Here is a 14,468-nt window from a genome sequence, read left to right as displayed (position 1 = left end):
GAGCTCACAGAGACTGTAACATTTTATATCAGTTTCTGTGAGGATATGTGCATTCCTAACAGGACTCATCTAATCTACAACAATGACAAACCATGGTTCACTGCAAAACTCAGACAGCTCCGTCAGGCCAAAGAAGATGCTTACAGAAAGGGGGATAAAGTCTTGTACAAACAGGCCAAATACACACTGGAAAAGGAGATCAGAGTGGCAAAGAGGAATTATTCTGACAAGCTAAGGAAAAAATTATCTTCTAGTGATCCTGCTTCAGTGTGGAAAGGAATGAAGGATATCACCAGTTACAAGACACCAGCCCCCAGCACTCTGGAGAATCAACACCTGGCAGACGACTTGAACAAGTTTTATTGTCATTTTGAAAAATCACACCACACCCGTCCTGAACACCTCTCCACACAACCATTAACACCTCCAGCAACCCTCCTCTCCCCCACACCTACAATTCAAATCAGCGAAGAAGTGTGCCAGGTCTTCAGGAAGAACAACAGAATGAAAGCACCAGGCCCAGACGGTTTGTCACCAGCCTGTCTAAAAATCTGTGCTGACCAGCTGGCCCCCATCTTCACACCGATCTTCAATAGATCACTGGAGCTGTGCAAAGTCCCCTCTTGCTTCAAACGCTCCACCATCATCCCCGTCCCAAAGAAACCCAGAATTACTGGACTTAATGACTACAGACCTGTGGCCCTAACGTCTGTAGCCATGAAATCATTTGAAAGACTGGTTTTGGCTTATCTGAAGGACATCACTGGACCCTTACTGGACCCCCTGCAGTTTGCCTACAGAGAAAACAGGTCTGTGGATGATGCATTCAACATGGGACTGCACTTCATCCTGCAGCATCTGGACAGACCAGGGACTTACGCTTTTAACACCATCATCACGGAAACCCTTCAGAATAAACTAACCCAGCTCTCCGTCCCCACCTCTCTCTGTCAGTGGATCACCAGCTTCCTGACAGACAGACAGCAGACAGTAGTAAAGCTTGGTAAATTCACATCCAGCACTCGTACCATCAGCACTGGAGCTCCTCAGGGCTGCGTTCTCTCCCCACTGCTCTTCTCCCTCTACACCATTGACTGCACTTCTAAAGACCCCTCTGTCAAGCTCCTGAAGTTTGCAGACGACACCACACTGATCGGCCTCATCCAGGACGGTGACGAGTCTGCTTACAGACAGGAGGTTAAGGAGCTGGCTGTCTGGTGCAGTCTCAACAACCTGGAGCTCAACACGCTCAAAACTGTGGAGATGATTGTGGACTTCAGGAGAAACCCCCCTGCTCTCCCCCCACTCACCATCATGAACAGCACTGTGACTGCAGTGGAGTCATTCAGATTCCTGGGCACCACCATCTCCCAGGACCTGAAGTGGGATATTCACATAGACTCCATTGTCAGAAAGGCCCAGCAGAGGTTATACTTTCTTTGCCAGCTGAGGAAGTTCAACCTGCCACAGGAGCTGCTGAAACAGTTCTACTCCGCCATCATTGAATCCATCCTCTGCACTTCAATAACTATCTGGTTCAGCTCAGCTACCAAATCTGACCTCAGAAGACTACGGAGAGTAGTCCGGACTGCTGAGCGAATCATTGGTACAACCCTCCCCACTCTCCAAGAGCTGCACTTATCCAGAGTGAGCAAAAGGGCTGGTAAAATCACTCTGGACCCCTCACATCCAGCACACTCCCTCTTTGAACTGTTACCGTCTGGTTGACGTTATAAAGCTCTGAGAACAAGAACGACCAGACACAGGAACAGTTTCTTCCCTCAGGCAATCCATCTCATGAAAACTCAGCAATAAACGTGGAACACACAACTATAATACATTATCCATTTACCACACTCACTTATTTTATTTTTATTTCTCATTTCTAATTTGCACATACTTGACCTGTACATACATAGTTGTCTATATTATATATTGTGATTTTGCTGCTTTGTACATTGCCTTTTGGTTATTTGTTGTTATTCTTTTATTATCTGTGTCCTGTCCTGTTGCTGTCTTTCTGTTGCACTGTGGAGCTTCTGTCACTACAACAAATTCCTTGTATGTGTAAACATACTTGGCCAATAAAGCTCATTCTGATTCTGATTCTGAATGCTAAACTATTATTTATTATTTAATTATAGGTTTTGTACTTCTGTCGCGTTCCAACGGTGACACAGAGGCGGGTGTGCTGATGTTTGTATTTTATTTTGATAAAATAAATTTAGCAATGCTGGAACTGATGTGTGTGTGTGTGTGTGTGTGTGTGTGTGTGTGTGTGTGTGTGCGTGACGAACTGGTCCCGAACTACAGTTACCATGTTCCTCAGCGGGGGAAGCACAGCTGTTGGGAGTGAAGGAAAAAAGCTGATGATGAGCTGAGGACAGAGGGACTTTGATTCTTCTTGTGTGTGAATGTGTAGAGAAGCTGGAGAAGGTTGTCCTCTGTTGTAACTTTTGGAGTTGATGATTAAAAGAAGAAACTTGTAACTTGATCTCAGCCTGGACTCAATCTGTGAAGCAACCCACACTTTGATGATACCCTACCTCTCACAATGCCACAATAAGTAAATACACTTCATTTCAGTGAATGTTACTGCAATTTTTCCTGTAATTATATGGATTATACGTCTACTTTCTGAAAATGGGAGGAACTTGGCCTCAAAATGCCCCTCCCACTTGAGCTTTAGTCCTGTTTAAAGAATCAGACACACAGAGATGGAGAAACACAGAGCTAACTGGACCCTTCTCCTGGTGCTGTGTGGCCTCCTGCCACTGAACACTCAGGCTGGCAGGCAGATGCCAAAACTCTCGGACAAGAAGCTATGCGCCGATTCAGAGTGTAGCCGTGAGTAATGCAAAGCAGCTGATTTAACTTTAATATATTTATTGTAGGGAAATTTCAGGATAGTTTTTTCTTTTAGTGCTTTCTTTTAAATGTTGCATTTCAGCATACATCACTTTAACACCTTATAATATTCCATTTGTTAACATTATTACAGTACATTAGATAACATCAATTAACAAATATTAATTTCAATATTTACTAATGCATTGTTAAATCAAAAGTTGTAATTATTATTTATTGGACCTGGGCTAACATAAACTAACACTGAATGGTTAAATTAATAAATACTGTTAAAAATAATAACATGAATTTGTTGACTACGTTACAGTCTATTTTTATATTATAAAAGAGTTTGGTAAAAAAAAACAAAAGTACTTGCCATACTAGTTGACAAACAACATGGACATGATTTTTTCTTTTTTCTACAATGCTAAAAACACATTAAATGGTGGTGATAAAATTGTTATAATACCCATCTAAACCGTGTGGTTGTGTATTCACAGATCCCATTCTCATCGCTAGAGCTCTGCAGGATTATTACCCACAAGACTGTCGCTTCATTCACATCCACCAAGGCCAGTCTGTCTATGTGTATGCCATGCTGAAAGACCGTGGGAACCTCTTTTGGGCTGGCAGTGTAAGTATCTACTGTATTACTGTCTGAACTCAATTGCAAACATGCAATATTTTAATATTTAAAAGTTCCATGATTTTATTGTATTGACAAAGTGTGCAAAAACAAATGCTTTCCCCTCTGACAATGAAGTCACAAAGTATAACTGAAGATAACTGTTTGTGAAGGTTCAAGGGTCATATTATGGAGACCAGGAGGCTCGTCTGGGATATTTCCCCAGCAGTGTTGTTGAAGAGACGCATGCCTTAATGCCTGCTGAGGTTGAGGTCAAGACCGATGTGTGTATCTCAATCTTTTGTTTATGATAAACAAACTGATGCACTGACAAATGCATGTAATAAAAAAATGGACATTTAAGATTAATTATATTCTTTTTTTTTTCAGAAATGGGACTTTTACTGCTATTAGGACTGTGTCTCGGCTGGAACATAAACATGATTTTTAATTCCACTCTGCACTTTATAGTGTGTCACTACATTTATTATTTCTAGTAGGCATCTCAACTTAAAGATCACTTACTATTCAGAAGAGGAAAACATGTAGACTGTAAATGCTTGTTGATGCAAAAGTTTGAATAAAGCTGAGCTGCTACTCTTGCATGTGATCACTGTTTGTTTATCACGTGATGTTTTTGGTAGGTAAGAAAAGTTTTGAATGAAAACTAAAGAGAAAATCAATTACGACTGATTGCATCTGCCTTTATTATCTTCATGCGACTTCAAGAGTATTTTTTTTTTTTTTTTTTTTTGCAGAAAAAGGTAACACAGATAAGAACACAAAAAAATAAACGAACAAGACAAAAGAAAAAGTAAATAATTAATAAAAGCATAGCTCATATTCAATTTTAACAAATAAGGATATTACAAAATACCAGGGGGACTTCGAGTATTCGGTTTCTAGCCTAGTTGCGTCATGCCCATTTCCATGGAGACCAATATCAGCGCGAGGATCGAGAATTACTGGCATTCAAGGTGAGAGCGTGTTTACAATTAAAATAATTTAACTTCAAACTTGGTAAATAAAATGTAAAGGGCTGCACTGATATGGGCGACTATGTAGCTTATAGCATGTATTTGAGAATGTATTATTTATTATTAAAAAACGTATATCAAAAATAAGTCTTTACGGTTGTAAAATTGCGAATGCGACCGCACGACGGACTGCATTACCAACCATAATAACAAAACATTAGCATTGGCTATGTTATTATGGTTAAACATAGAAAAAATAGCATTGGTTAAATTTTAACAAAATATTGAAACATGTATCATGCATTTTGTATATTGTTGCTGTTGCAGTTTGTTAAAAAATGTCTATTCTTTTATGACAAAATTTAGTGGCACTATGTCCAATAAAAGCAACGAGTTTTCTTGGGTGACAAACGGCCCTTTTCATCACATGCTTCGGGCGTCTGGGCAAGCAGAGGTCTGGGATGATTTTACCGACGAGGCGAAATTTCGTCAGTATGGCTGGCGATGTTCAACGAATGAAGACTCTTATTCAAATGCCACCCTCATTGGTAACTGGTCAGAAGAGAGGTTTGACACTCGCCGTACTGCGGCGTTACGACGCCCCCTTCCGCATCAGGTTGGTATTGTTCAATAAATTACTGCTCTGAGACCATCATAGCCACATTTAAAATGTTTGAATTTCATTGCATTAGATGATAAAATACCAAACCAAGAATCATCTGCAATCTTTTCACAGCTTCAGTTTTTTGAGCAGTATGCAATGATTTTTAGTCAATTAAGGGTCCAGTAACCGTGTACAGTAACGGTGTAGTTCATTACAAGAACATGTTCTACTAACATCACAATAAGCCAAAATAATTTTCTATTGTTGTTTTAAAACTTTGCCTGTTTTGTTAATGTTTTGCTTGAAAAGTGTGCTAGTGCTATCTTTCTTTAAAATAAATGTTACCCTGCAGGACCACAAAACCAGTCATAAGTAGCACGGGAATATTTGTAGCAATAGCCAGCAATTGCATGGGTATGGGTCAAAATAATTGATTTTTCTTTTATGACAGAAATCATTAGGATTAAGTAAAGATCATGTTCCATGAAGATATTTTGTAAAGTTCCTATTGTAAATGTATATCAAAACTTAATTTTTGATGAGTAATGTGCATTGCTGAGAACTTAATTTGGACAACTTTAAAGGCAATTTTCTAAGTATTTAGATTTTTTTGCACCCCCAGATTTTCAAATAGTCAATGAAATGTCATTGTCAATATTGTAATTTATTCAGCTTTCAGATGATGCATAAATCTCAATTTCAAAAACTTGACCCTTATGACTGGTTTTGTGGTCCAGGGTCACACATTTGACTTGATATTTATTTTTCTAATGCAGTGACATTCGTGCATTTTTAAGTGTCGCTAAAATGTCCCAGTGGCACTCGAATAACAGTCAGATAACCTTGAATTTGCTACTCCTCACAGTTCTCTCACTACTTTGAAACCACTAATTATTCCAGCTACAAAAAAGATGACATTCGGCCGATTTACACAAGTATGTATTTCTTTAAATAATTTATTTTAAAAAGGTTTTATTAACATTTTATTAATTAATTAATTAATTATATTGTTTTGAATTCCACAAAATAATTATGCTTACACTATATTTCCACTTTATCAGCCCCGAAGAGAGAGTCAAGATGCTTCCCTGGCCACCAACCAGAGCTGGACCCTCCACAAACTAAGTGTATGCCAAACTCCTGCTACAGACTGGACTTTAAAGGCCCTCAACATAGAGAACAAATAGTGGGGGAGACTCCAGAGCCTCCGTGCAGGAATGTAGCAGAGACAAACTGAAGCCTTTGGCAGAGAAATTTGGCTCCCAAAATTATATCAGCTTCAGTAGTCTCCAACTGACTTCTGTGAGTGAACCATTGTCAAATATTGACTAAAATTAGTCTTATATTTTACTCAAGCATGTGTCTATTTTTTAATCATGCATACAGTGAAAAGAAAATGTACCCATGTTGATTGATTTTTCATATATAATGAGGTTAGATTATTTTGGTTCTCAATTTCAGTTATATTGTACTTCACTGCATTAGCCACCTTGTAAAATACATACGAACCGGTCATGAGATAGTGTTGGAAAAGTCAAATATTTCTACAAGCAGCGCTAGACTATACTTGAGTTTAAAATGCAGAGCAATTCACCATTTCAACATATATTTTGTAGGGCTACTCATAGACTAATATCTGCCAGATCATTGAATTCCCTAATATTGAACATTTTGAGTTACGCTATGTAGTAAAAAAAAAAAAATTTAGTTAAATAATAATGTCACCCTGGTTTCTAATGGCTGAAGTATTTATTGATAATTATTTCATGAAGTTAATAAGTTAATTCAGTGCTTCAGCGGTGATTAATGAAGAATGTTAGCAGTGGACAGTGCAAAGCCATTCTCCTTCTCACTTACACCTCTATAGTGGGGATAATGCAGTTTAGGCCTTTGCTGTAGTGATATAAATATTAGGAAATAAGAATATTTTTCCTACATATCTGTCAGAACCTGCTAATGTTGCTTTTCTATATCAAAAAATGACTCATTGAGTTTGATATTAGCAGCTTTACTATTGTTGAATAAGTGAGCCATTGCTAAAATACCGAATAGTCTCAGTGATTGTAAACAATATCATTTCTTGCCACTTATTCACATCTCAACTCACATCTCACTCTCAAAAGTAACATTCAAATATAATTGAATAAGTCTGAAGGGAGATATTTGACCTATCCACCATGCTTGAATGAATAATCTTGCTTTAATATGCTTTCATTTTCAATAATTGTTGCAGTAACACCAGTTCTTGGAACCATACCACTGTGTGAGTAGCACCTGCTATTCATGCTGCTTAACCATGAATTAACAATTAACCATTTAATTTCGGTTTAAAAAGTTAATAACCACCTTTAACCTTGGGTTTTAAAGCCCTGCTGCTGCTATTGTCATGTAAATACAGTGGCGAAACTATAGTGTGAAGCAATGCAGTGCATAAATGTGTCATTAACCAATCAACAACTGGATCAACATCCACAAATCTTGTCAAAACACTTAAATACTGTCACTTTTTTAGAACGTATCCACATTCCCTCTCTGTGTCCTCTGGTCCCAAATCCATCATTAAATTCAAAATAAACGTACTTTTTCAAACCAAAAGCTATAGCCATTGTAACATCTCAAACAAATAACTTTAACATACTCAGAATACACAATATCAGAAGAAACACTTTACAACAAGGTTCCATTTGTTAACATTAACTATAACACAAACTAACAATGAAAAAACTTATAAACCAGTTATTAATCTTAGTTAATGTTAATTCCAACATCAAAAGTTGGATCTGTTAATAATATTTAATGGACCAGAGCTAGCATGAAATAACAATGAAGTTATATTTTGTATTAATTAACGTTAACAAAGGTTAATAAATACTGTAAGAAATATATTGCTCATTGTTAATGTAAGTTCATGCATTAAGTAACGCTAACTAATAGGACCTTATTGTAAAGTGTTCCCGTTTTTCAGAACCTCACCATTAATAATGAGAGACTATGGCATTTTTTGCCATTTGATCCATCTTAATACAATGGCCCATTTTCTTTGTTATAAAAAAAATGCCATGGAAAAATACTCCTACACTCAAATACTTTGTGTTGCTGTCAAGGCTGCACGATATACAAGAGCCCCTTTGTTTGGTGGCATCAACAGAAGACAATACTTTATTGTAAAAGTGTATTTCTATGAAAATCTTTTAGGTAACATTCATCATTTTTTTAAATCAGATTGTGTTTACAGTTAGTTTAACACTGATGGAGTTTTCAACCTAATAACAGTTTCTTTTCTAGCTGCTGTAGCAAAGACAAAACAAGTTTGGGCCTGTCAGGAAACACTGGGCTAATAAGTTATTCCCTTGTAATGTAGCAGGAGCACAGTGGGACAGGGGAAAACAAGGGACATAATTGAAACATGGAAGTCTAGCAGCTTTACTTCTTCTGAGACCCAGCCACGGCGGGTTTGTCACCAAGGCTGATGGGAATGGAGCGCTCTGGGCCATCTGTGTGCTTGCGCGGGGCCGTCACTAACAGAACGCCATCAGAAGACAGGGAGGAAGTGACAGAGGCTGGATCCACACCAGCAGGGACACGGTATTTTCTTATAAACTCTCGTGAGACAAAACCGTGATCATCCTGCGAGGAAAGCACAACATCGTTATGAGTAGGTGATAATGAATGGTCTATCTTTCACTCTGCTTAACTCAATGTTTACTTGCGGCACAAGGCCAGTGATCTTGGTGATGACATGTGGATATTGAACCAGTCACATTCAAAGGTCTGGGTAGGTGTTGGTTTACACCCTGTTGAAAAACCCAGCATATGCTGGTTAGGGATGTTTTGAAGCAGTGGAGCTAAGCTAGTCCTACGCAACTAGCTCCTATACTCAGGACCAGCTCATAAACGGGTTATAACAAGCTCAGGACCAGCTTAAACCAGATCATGACGAATTAAAACCAGCCTAAACCAGCTCCCATGCTTCAAAACATACCTAACCAGCATATGCTGTTTTTTTCAACAGGGCAGTGTTCAGTGAGTTGCTACCTGACGATCCTCATGTTTGGCATGAATTTCAATGAAATCTCCATTGATTTTCACCGACAGCTCCTCTGGTTTAAAGTGTTTGACATCCAGATTTAGAGAGAAGCAGTCCTTTTCCATTTTCATCTAAGAAAACAGAATTAATTACATATATTTAGTAATTTTTCTAGTTTAATCTAATGTTCACAATTAGCACTTCAAATTCAAAATTTCAAAAAAGAAAAATGTATTAATTTTAGACGTTTTGATTTTTTCTATTGTGACATTCCTTTCATGACGATTAAAAAAATTGCCCCCTAAATTCTTGTAATGTCAAAAAAAAAAAAACGGTATCATCCTGCAGACAGGACGGTTTTCATTACTATATTATATAGTTATAATTTTAAGTGTTAAAATAATAATGCATATTTTAGAATTACACTTAAATTTTTTCACATCCTAATTTCACATCCTAATCATTTTACAAATATTGTGAAATATGATCCAAACATTTTCTAAAGATTTTTTTTTTTTTTTAATTCAAACATATAATAAATTCAATGATGTTTTTGTTTTGTTTCCATCAAAACAGAACTGTTATACTTCACTATGGCTTTTTAAAGATCCTAGGCAGAAATCAATCATGGAATAAATGCTCAAAATATCTATCCACTGGGATCATAGTTTAGAAAACAGCTGACACTAGCGCAGCTGCCATTAGAATAAAAACAAACGGTTATAGCTAATAACCTCTCTAATAATCTCTAATATAGGCATGGACACAGATAATAATGAATTAAAACTTAATGTTACATGGAAAACTTAAAATAACTATAAAATATTAGTTTTAGTTACCCCCAGTTTATTTTGAGGTAGTGACTTAGACATTAGACATGGAACTACAATAATGCTAATGTTACATACTGAATGTAGATTAACTGCAACGTTTACAAAAGTCATTGAAAACTCACCTCAGAAAGACCGCTGTCCACCCAGCTTGGCCAGCGGAAAAAGGAAGGTCGTGGTGGGTAGTACAGCGAGGGAATCATGTCTGCCTCAGAGATGGGATCCCCAAAATGCTGGTCAACGATCCGGCTGGGAAAGAAGGATGGCCAGAAGGAGCGACGGAACCAGGGATGCTGAATGGCGATGTCCATTTTGTGTCTGGGCCTTAGCAGCACTCAGAAAACTGCTGTCTCTTCTGCCTGCGCACTTAAATAGAGCAACACCGACAGCCCCTGGCAGATCTTTCTGGAATAATGATGTAAACTGTTTGCCTGCCTTTGCCTCTTTCACTTTGGCCCTCCCACTGTTCTCTGCTTGATACCCAGTTCCCTCTTCCAACCATCACTCTCTGTATTTATCCAAAGAGCTGATCAGATTTCAATTCACTCAGATACCAACTGGATTACAGTGCAAGCCCCCAATAGTGCTGATCTTGTGTGAACCTGCCAATATTGAGGGAAGTCAGTAGTTGCTCAGCATTCCGGTGCATCCAGCTGGCTCATTTGATGCCAGCACAGATTAGGATGCCCACGAGGTGATGTGCCCATGCATATTTAGGTTCTGAGCCCCTTTGGAGGTTTAGTCTTTACAGAATCTGACAGTGAATGTGGTTGAGATAACTGTGCCAGGCTAAACACCATACAAAGTCAATCCCCATGAACTGCCCCTCGGCTGGGCAGTGTGTACGGGGCTTACTTGAGCTGGCACACTGATTGGACATCATCATTTTGGAGGGGTAAGCAGTCTCGGTCGCTGTGCTCTCAGTGAATATTTTCTTAACTAAAACATTGGTTTACCTGCTCATTTTGTGGATTTGGTGCCCTTTTAGTTCCCTAGACTCTATTAGTTTAACAAGAAAAAATTACAATACTGGACAATTTTTTGATTATTTGAAAAAAATTGGGGTTATGATCTCTCATGCTTACCAAGGCTGCATTTATTTGAACAAAAATACTGTAAAAACAGTAATATTATTATGATTCATATTTTTACAGTTTAAAACTGTTTTCTCTTTTAATACTTTTTCAGATGTATTTGTTTTCCTGTGATGGCAAAGCCTTTTTTTTTTTTCTTTTTCTTTTTTAAACTGTGATAATTTATTTTCAGGATTCTTTGATAAAGAGAGTAATATACTTTTATTTATTATTTCTTAGAAATTACTGCTTATTAATATTTGGGGGAAAAATGTCTGCACAGTCATGTAGGGTAACTGCAACATAGAAAATAATAAAACAAAAATACTGTGAAATATTATTACGTTTTCTCTTTTAATACATTTTCATTTTAAGATTCTTTGATAAATAGAATAGAATTTTTTTTTAAAACAGCACTTATTTGAAACAGACATCTTTTGTAATATTATAAATGTCAAATAAATATGTTGACACCAAACCTTTGAATGGTATAGTGCAACAACTCTTTAACTTATAGTCATGTGCAATGCAAAAGCAAATGTTTCTTTTCAGTTAGAATATAATATTAATCAATTTCCATTCAATTCGACTATAGTTAAAATTTGCATTATGCATTTTCTGAGAAAAGGCTATTTTCACTTTTTATTGTTATTTATTTATTTTTGATCAAAGAACATTTTGACTGATTAATATGGTGTAGTGCTGTTATGAAACTCGTTCATGTTCTTTCATTTTATTTTAATGTTTAATTTTAAGGCCTTTTCCTTTACTTTTTTACAACTTCGAGACCTAGAACTGTTAGACTGTTTTGCTTTTTGAGTCCCTTTCTAGCCTTCCTGCTTCTCTCTCACTCCGAAAATTAGTGTAACTGAAGTCTGTCAATCCAGTAAATTCCTCAGTTATCTTGTCAACCTGCTACAGAGGTCAAAATGGCTGACCTCACCATTCCTCATGCCTACCCAATGAGTATGGATTACGAGATGTGTTCACGCCCTCAAATCTATGATCAGAACTTTGCAGAAGGTACGTAAAATTAGAGTCTTAAATACAATAGAAATAGACAACATTTTAAGGCAAAACATCCTGTATGTGCACGTTTCTTGTGTTTTTATATTGCTGGCTATCATGCTATGTCTCGACTTTAAAACTGCTTTAAAGCAGTTCTCATATATTTGATTTTAGCACAAACAAATCATTTTGATTGTCATAAATGAGGGTCAGTCTATATATAATTGTGAACATCCATATTGGCACTTGTACTATGACAGTATTGAAATGTGCCTCAGTAACAACTTATATTTAGAATTCCACACATGACCAAAAAACACTTGTTCTCTTTATGACTGAGTATGAGCTGATCTTTTCAAACAAGTTAGCAGCAGGTTTGGAGGCCAACTGTGAAAACACCACTCACTGTTGAGCAGCGTAAAAATGCCACGTGGGATAGGATTAAAATAGGAACTGTAAGAGGAACCGGAGTTTTGATCTGTAGCTGGCATCACAAATTGTAAATAGACCTGACATGCAGATTTCCTGTGTCTTCTAGAAGACATTTCCAATTAGAATCTAGAGAGGCAAGCTTTCATTTAAAGTAGATTTCCATAAATAGTAGCAAATTGCTTCATGGTCAGTGACATGATTTTAGTTTCTTTGTCTGGATTTTTTCTTCGATTTGGTTCATAAATATATTAAAAATGCAATACAGATATTTCAATACACCTGTATGGAGGCATAAAAAGTTGTCAGTTATACAACTGATATCACAATGAAAAAAGGCTTATTAAAATAATTATTTAAAAAAACAAATTAAGTGCTTTGGCATAAACATGTAGGGTAACTACCTTTTTTTTTTCTTTTTTTTTTAGAATTTTTATATTTTACAACTGATATCACATTGAAAAAAAAAGTCTTGAAAAGAAAATTAAATAATGAAGAATATTTTATTTATTATTTCCTAGAAAAATCTTTTAAGAAATCTGTCATTGCTTATTAATAATTGAAAAGAAAAAGATGTCCACCAAGTCATGTAGTGCACAAAAAAAATAAACAAAACATCAAATGATATCATGAGGTCAAGTCTCTTAAAATATGACACTGACATTTTTATGATAAGGCAAGGTTAGTTCAGGCTGTAAAATGTCACTTGGTGCAACTTAATAAGACAAGGATTATTCAAGGTGTAAGGAACACATATTTTAGAATAAAAGATGGATGAAACCAAAAGAAACAACGTTTTTTAGAACTTAGGACTTGCTTTAAACTTTTTAAAAGAATTTCGACAACATCCTACGCCTGCTTGTTTCCAAGTTCATAGTCTGACTTCAGTTGGTATTCACTTACACTTTTTCAAGCAGGAAGGAGGACATTCTGATATACCAAGAATCTGATATAGAATGCAGCATAATCATAAAATATTTATATTATGTTGTTTCCAGTGTCATTATGGAGAGACAAATTATGTGCCACTGGACAAGTTGTGAGAGTATGATTGATTGGGATTATGATGTATTTGCTCGCCTTTTCTCCCAAGGACCTTTTGGCCCCTGTCCTGTACCACGGTTACTACATTCGTCCCCACATCAACAAGCAGCTCGAGCGGGGCTTCTCTCAGGTAGAAAGTGAAAATGATTTGTATCGAGTTTTGCTGGACGTGTGTCAGTTCACACCGGATGAGATCAGTGTGCGAACAGTGGACAACCTGTTGGAGGTGACTGGGCGGCACGCTCAGAGAATGGACCAGCATGGCTTTGTGAGTCGTGAGTTTACCCGCACATACATCTTACCGATGGATGTCCGCTGCTGGTGCAGGTGTCTCTCTCACATGACGGGATACTGTGTATCCAGGCACCACGAAAAACCGAGGACCTGGAGCCTAAAATCAACCAGCTCAAGATTAAAGTGGACAAGAAGGAAAGCAAAAGTTAATAAAATGGACTTGATATAAGCAGGCCCACATGGAATCTCCATAGGAAAGTCTATGGAGTTGGATTGCCCAATACTTGCGTGCTCATTTATTAAATATTTTGGATATTTTGAATAATTCGAAGTTCTCTCACTTCTGTTAAAATGCATTCCACAGAATTCTGCAGATTCCAAACTAAAATTAGTGCAGAAAACGTCTACAGATTTCTTCTGGGTCTGTATAAACACTACAGGTCGAACGTTTGGAATAATAACGATTTATTATGCTCACCAAGACTGTATTTATTTGATAAAAATACAATAAAACAGTATTATCATTCATATCATTGTGTAATTTAGAATGTAATTTATTCCTGTGATGTAAAGCTGATATTTTCACATGATCCCTCAGAAATTATTTTAATATGCTGATTTGCTGCTCAAGAAACATTTCATATTATTATCAATGTTAAAAACAGCTTTGCATTTTTGCAGCAATTTTGCCACAGTTTAATATTACAATAGAAAATGATTTAAAATTGTAATAATATTTCACAGTTGTACTGTTTTACTGTATTTTT

General features: G+C 36.8%; 3 protein-coding genes and 1 pseudogene across 5 annotated transcripts; 3 read left to right on the top strand and 1 right to left on the bottom strand.

Moving 5' to 3' along the window:
- The first annotated feature begins 2,385 nt into the window (after window positions 1–2,385).
- mia (MIA SH3 domain containing) lies at window positions 2,386–4,258 on the top strand. Its single transcript, XM_079415952.1, has 4 exons — window positions 2,386–2,847; window positions 3,351–3,484; window positions 3,649–3,759; window positions 3,866–4,258. The coding sequence occupies exons 1-4, from the start codon at window positions 2,718–2,720 to the stop codon at window positions 3,887–3,889; spliced, it is 399 nt and encodes a 132-aa protein (XP_079272078.1). The 5' UTR covers window positions 2,386–2,717; the 3' UTR covers window positions 3,890–4,258.
- A 158-nt stretch (window positions 4,259–4,416) lies between these two features.
- cfap68 (cilia and flagella associated protein 68) lies at window positions 4,417–8,097 on the top strand. 2 transcript variants are annotated; one of them, XM_079415950.1, is made up of 4 exons: window positions 4,417–4,452; window positions 4,819–5,068; window positions 5,922–5,991; window positions 6,118–8,097. In XM_079415950.1, exons 2-4 carry the CDS (start codon window positions 4,826–4,828, stop codon window positions 6,291–6,293), a joined length of 489 nt encoding a protein of 162 aa, XP_079272076.1. In that variant the 5' UTR covers window positions 4,417–4,452; window positions 4,819–4,825; the 3' UTR covers window positions 6,294–8,097. The 2 variants fall into 2 exon arrangements, with proteins under 2 accessions (XP_079272076.1, XP_079272077.1); XM_079415951.1 differs by having other exon boundaries at window positions 4,446–4,495.
- Window positions 6,407–13,496, bottom strand: LOC306869261 (alpha-crystallin B chain-like). The gene is made up of 4 exons (XM_079415948.1): window positions 11,234–13,496; window positions 10,039–10,942; window positions 9,092–9,214; window positions 6,407–8,683 (listed from the first exon to the last, which is right to left on the bottom strand). Exons 2-4 carry the CDS (start codon window positions 10,222–10,224, stop codon window positions 8,480–8,482), a joined length of 513 nt encoding a protein of 170 aa, XP_079272074.1. The 5' UTR covers window positions 10,225–10,942; window positions 11,234–13,496; the 3' UTR covers window positions 6,407–8,479.
- Window positions 11,916–13,911, top strand: LOC306869263 (heat shock protein beta-2-like; annotated as a pseudogene). Its single transcript has 2 exons — window positions 11,916–12,009; window positions 13,503–13,911. The product of its transcript is annotated as a heat shock protein beta-2-like (transcript).
- Window positions 13,912–14,468: the final 557 nt, after the last annotated feature.

Source organism: Barbus barbus (assembly GCF_936440315.1).
Source record: "Barbus barbus genome assembly, chromosome: 5".
NCBI classification, from domain to species: Eukaryota; Metazoa; Chordata; class Actinopteri; order Cypriniformes; family Cyprinidae; genus Barbus; species Barbus barbus.
This window is presented reverse-complemented; position numbering and strand designations above follow the sequence as displayed.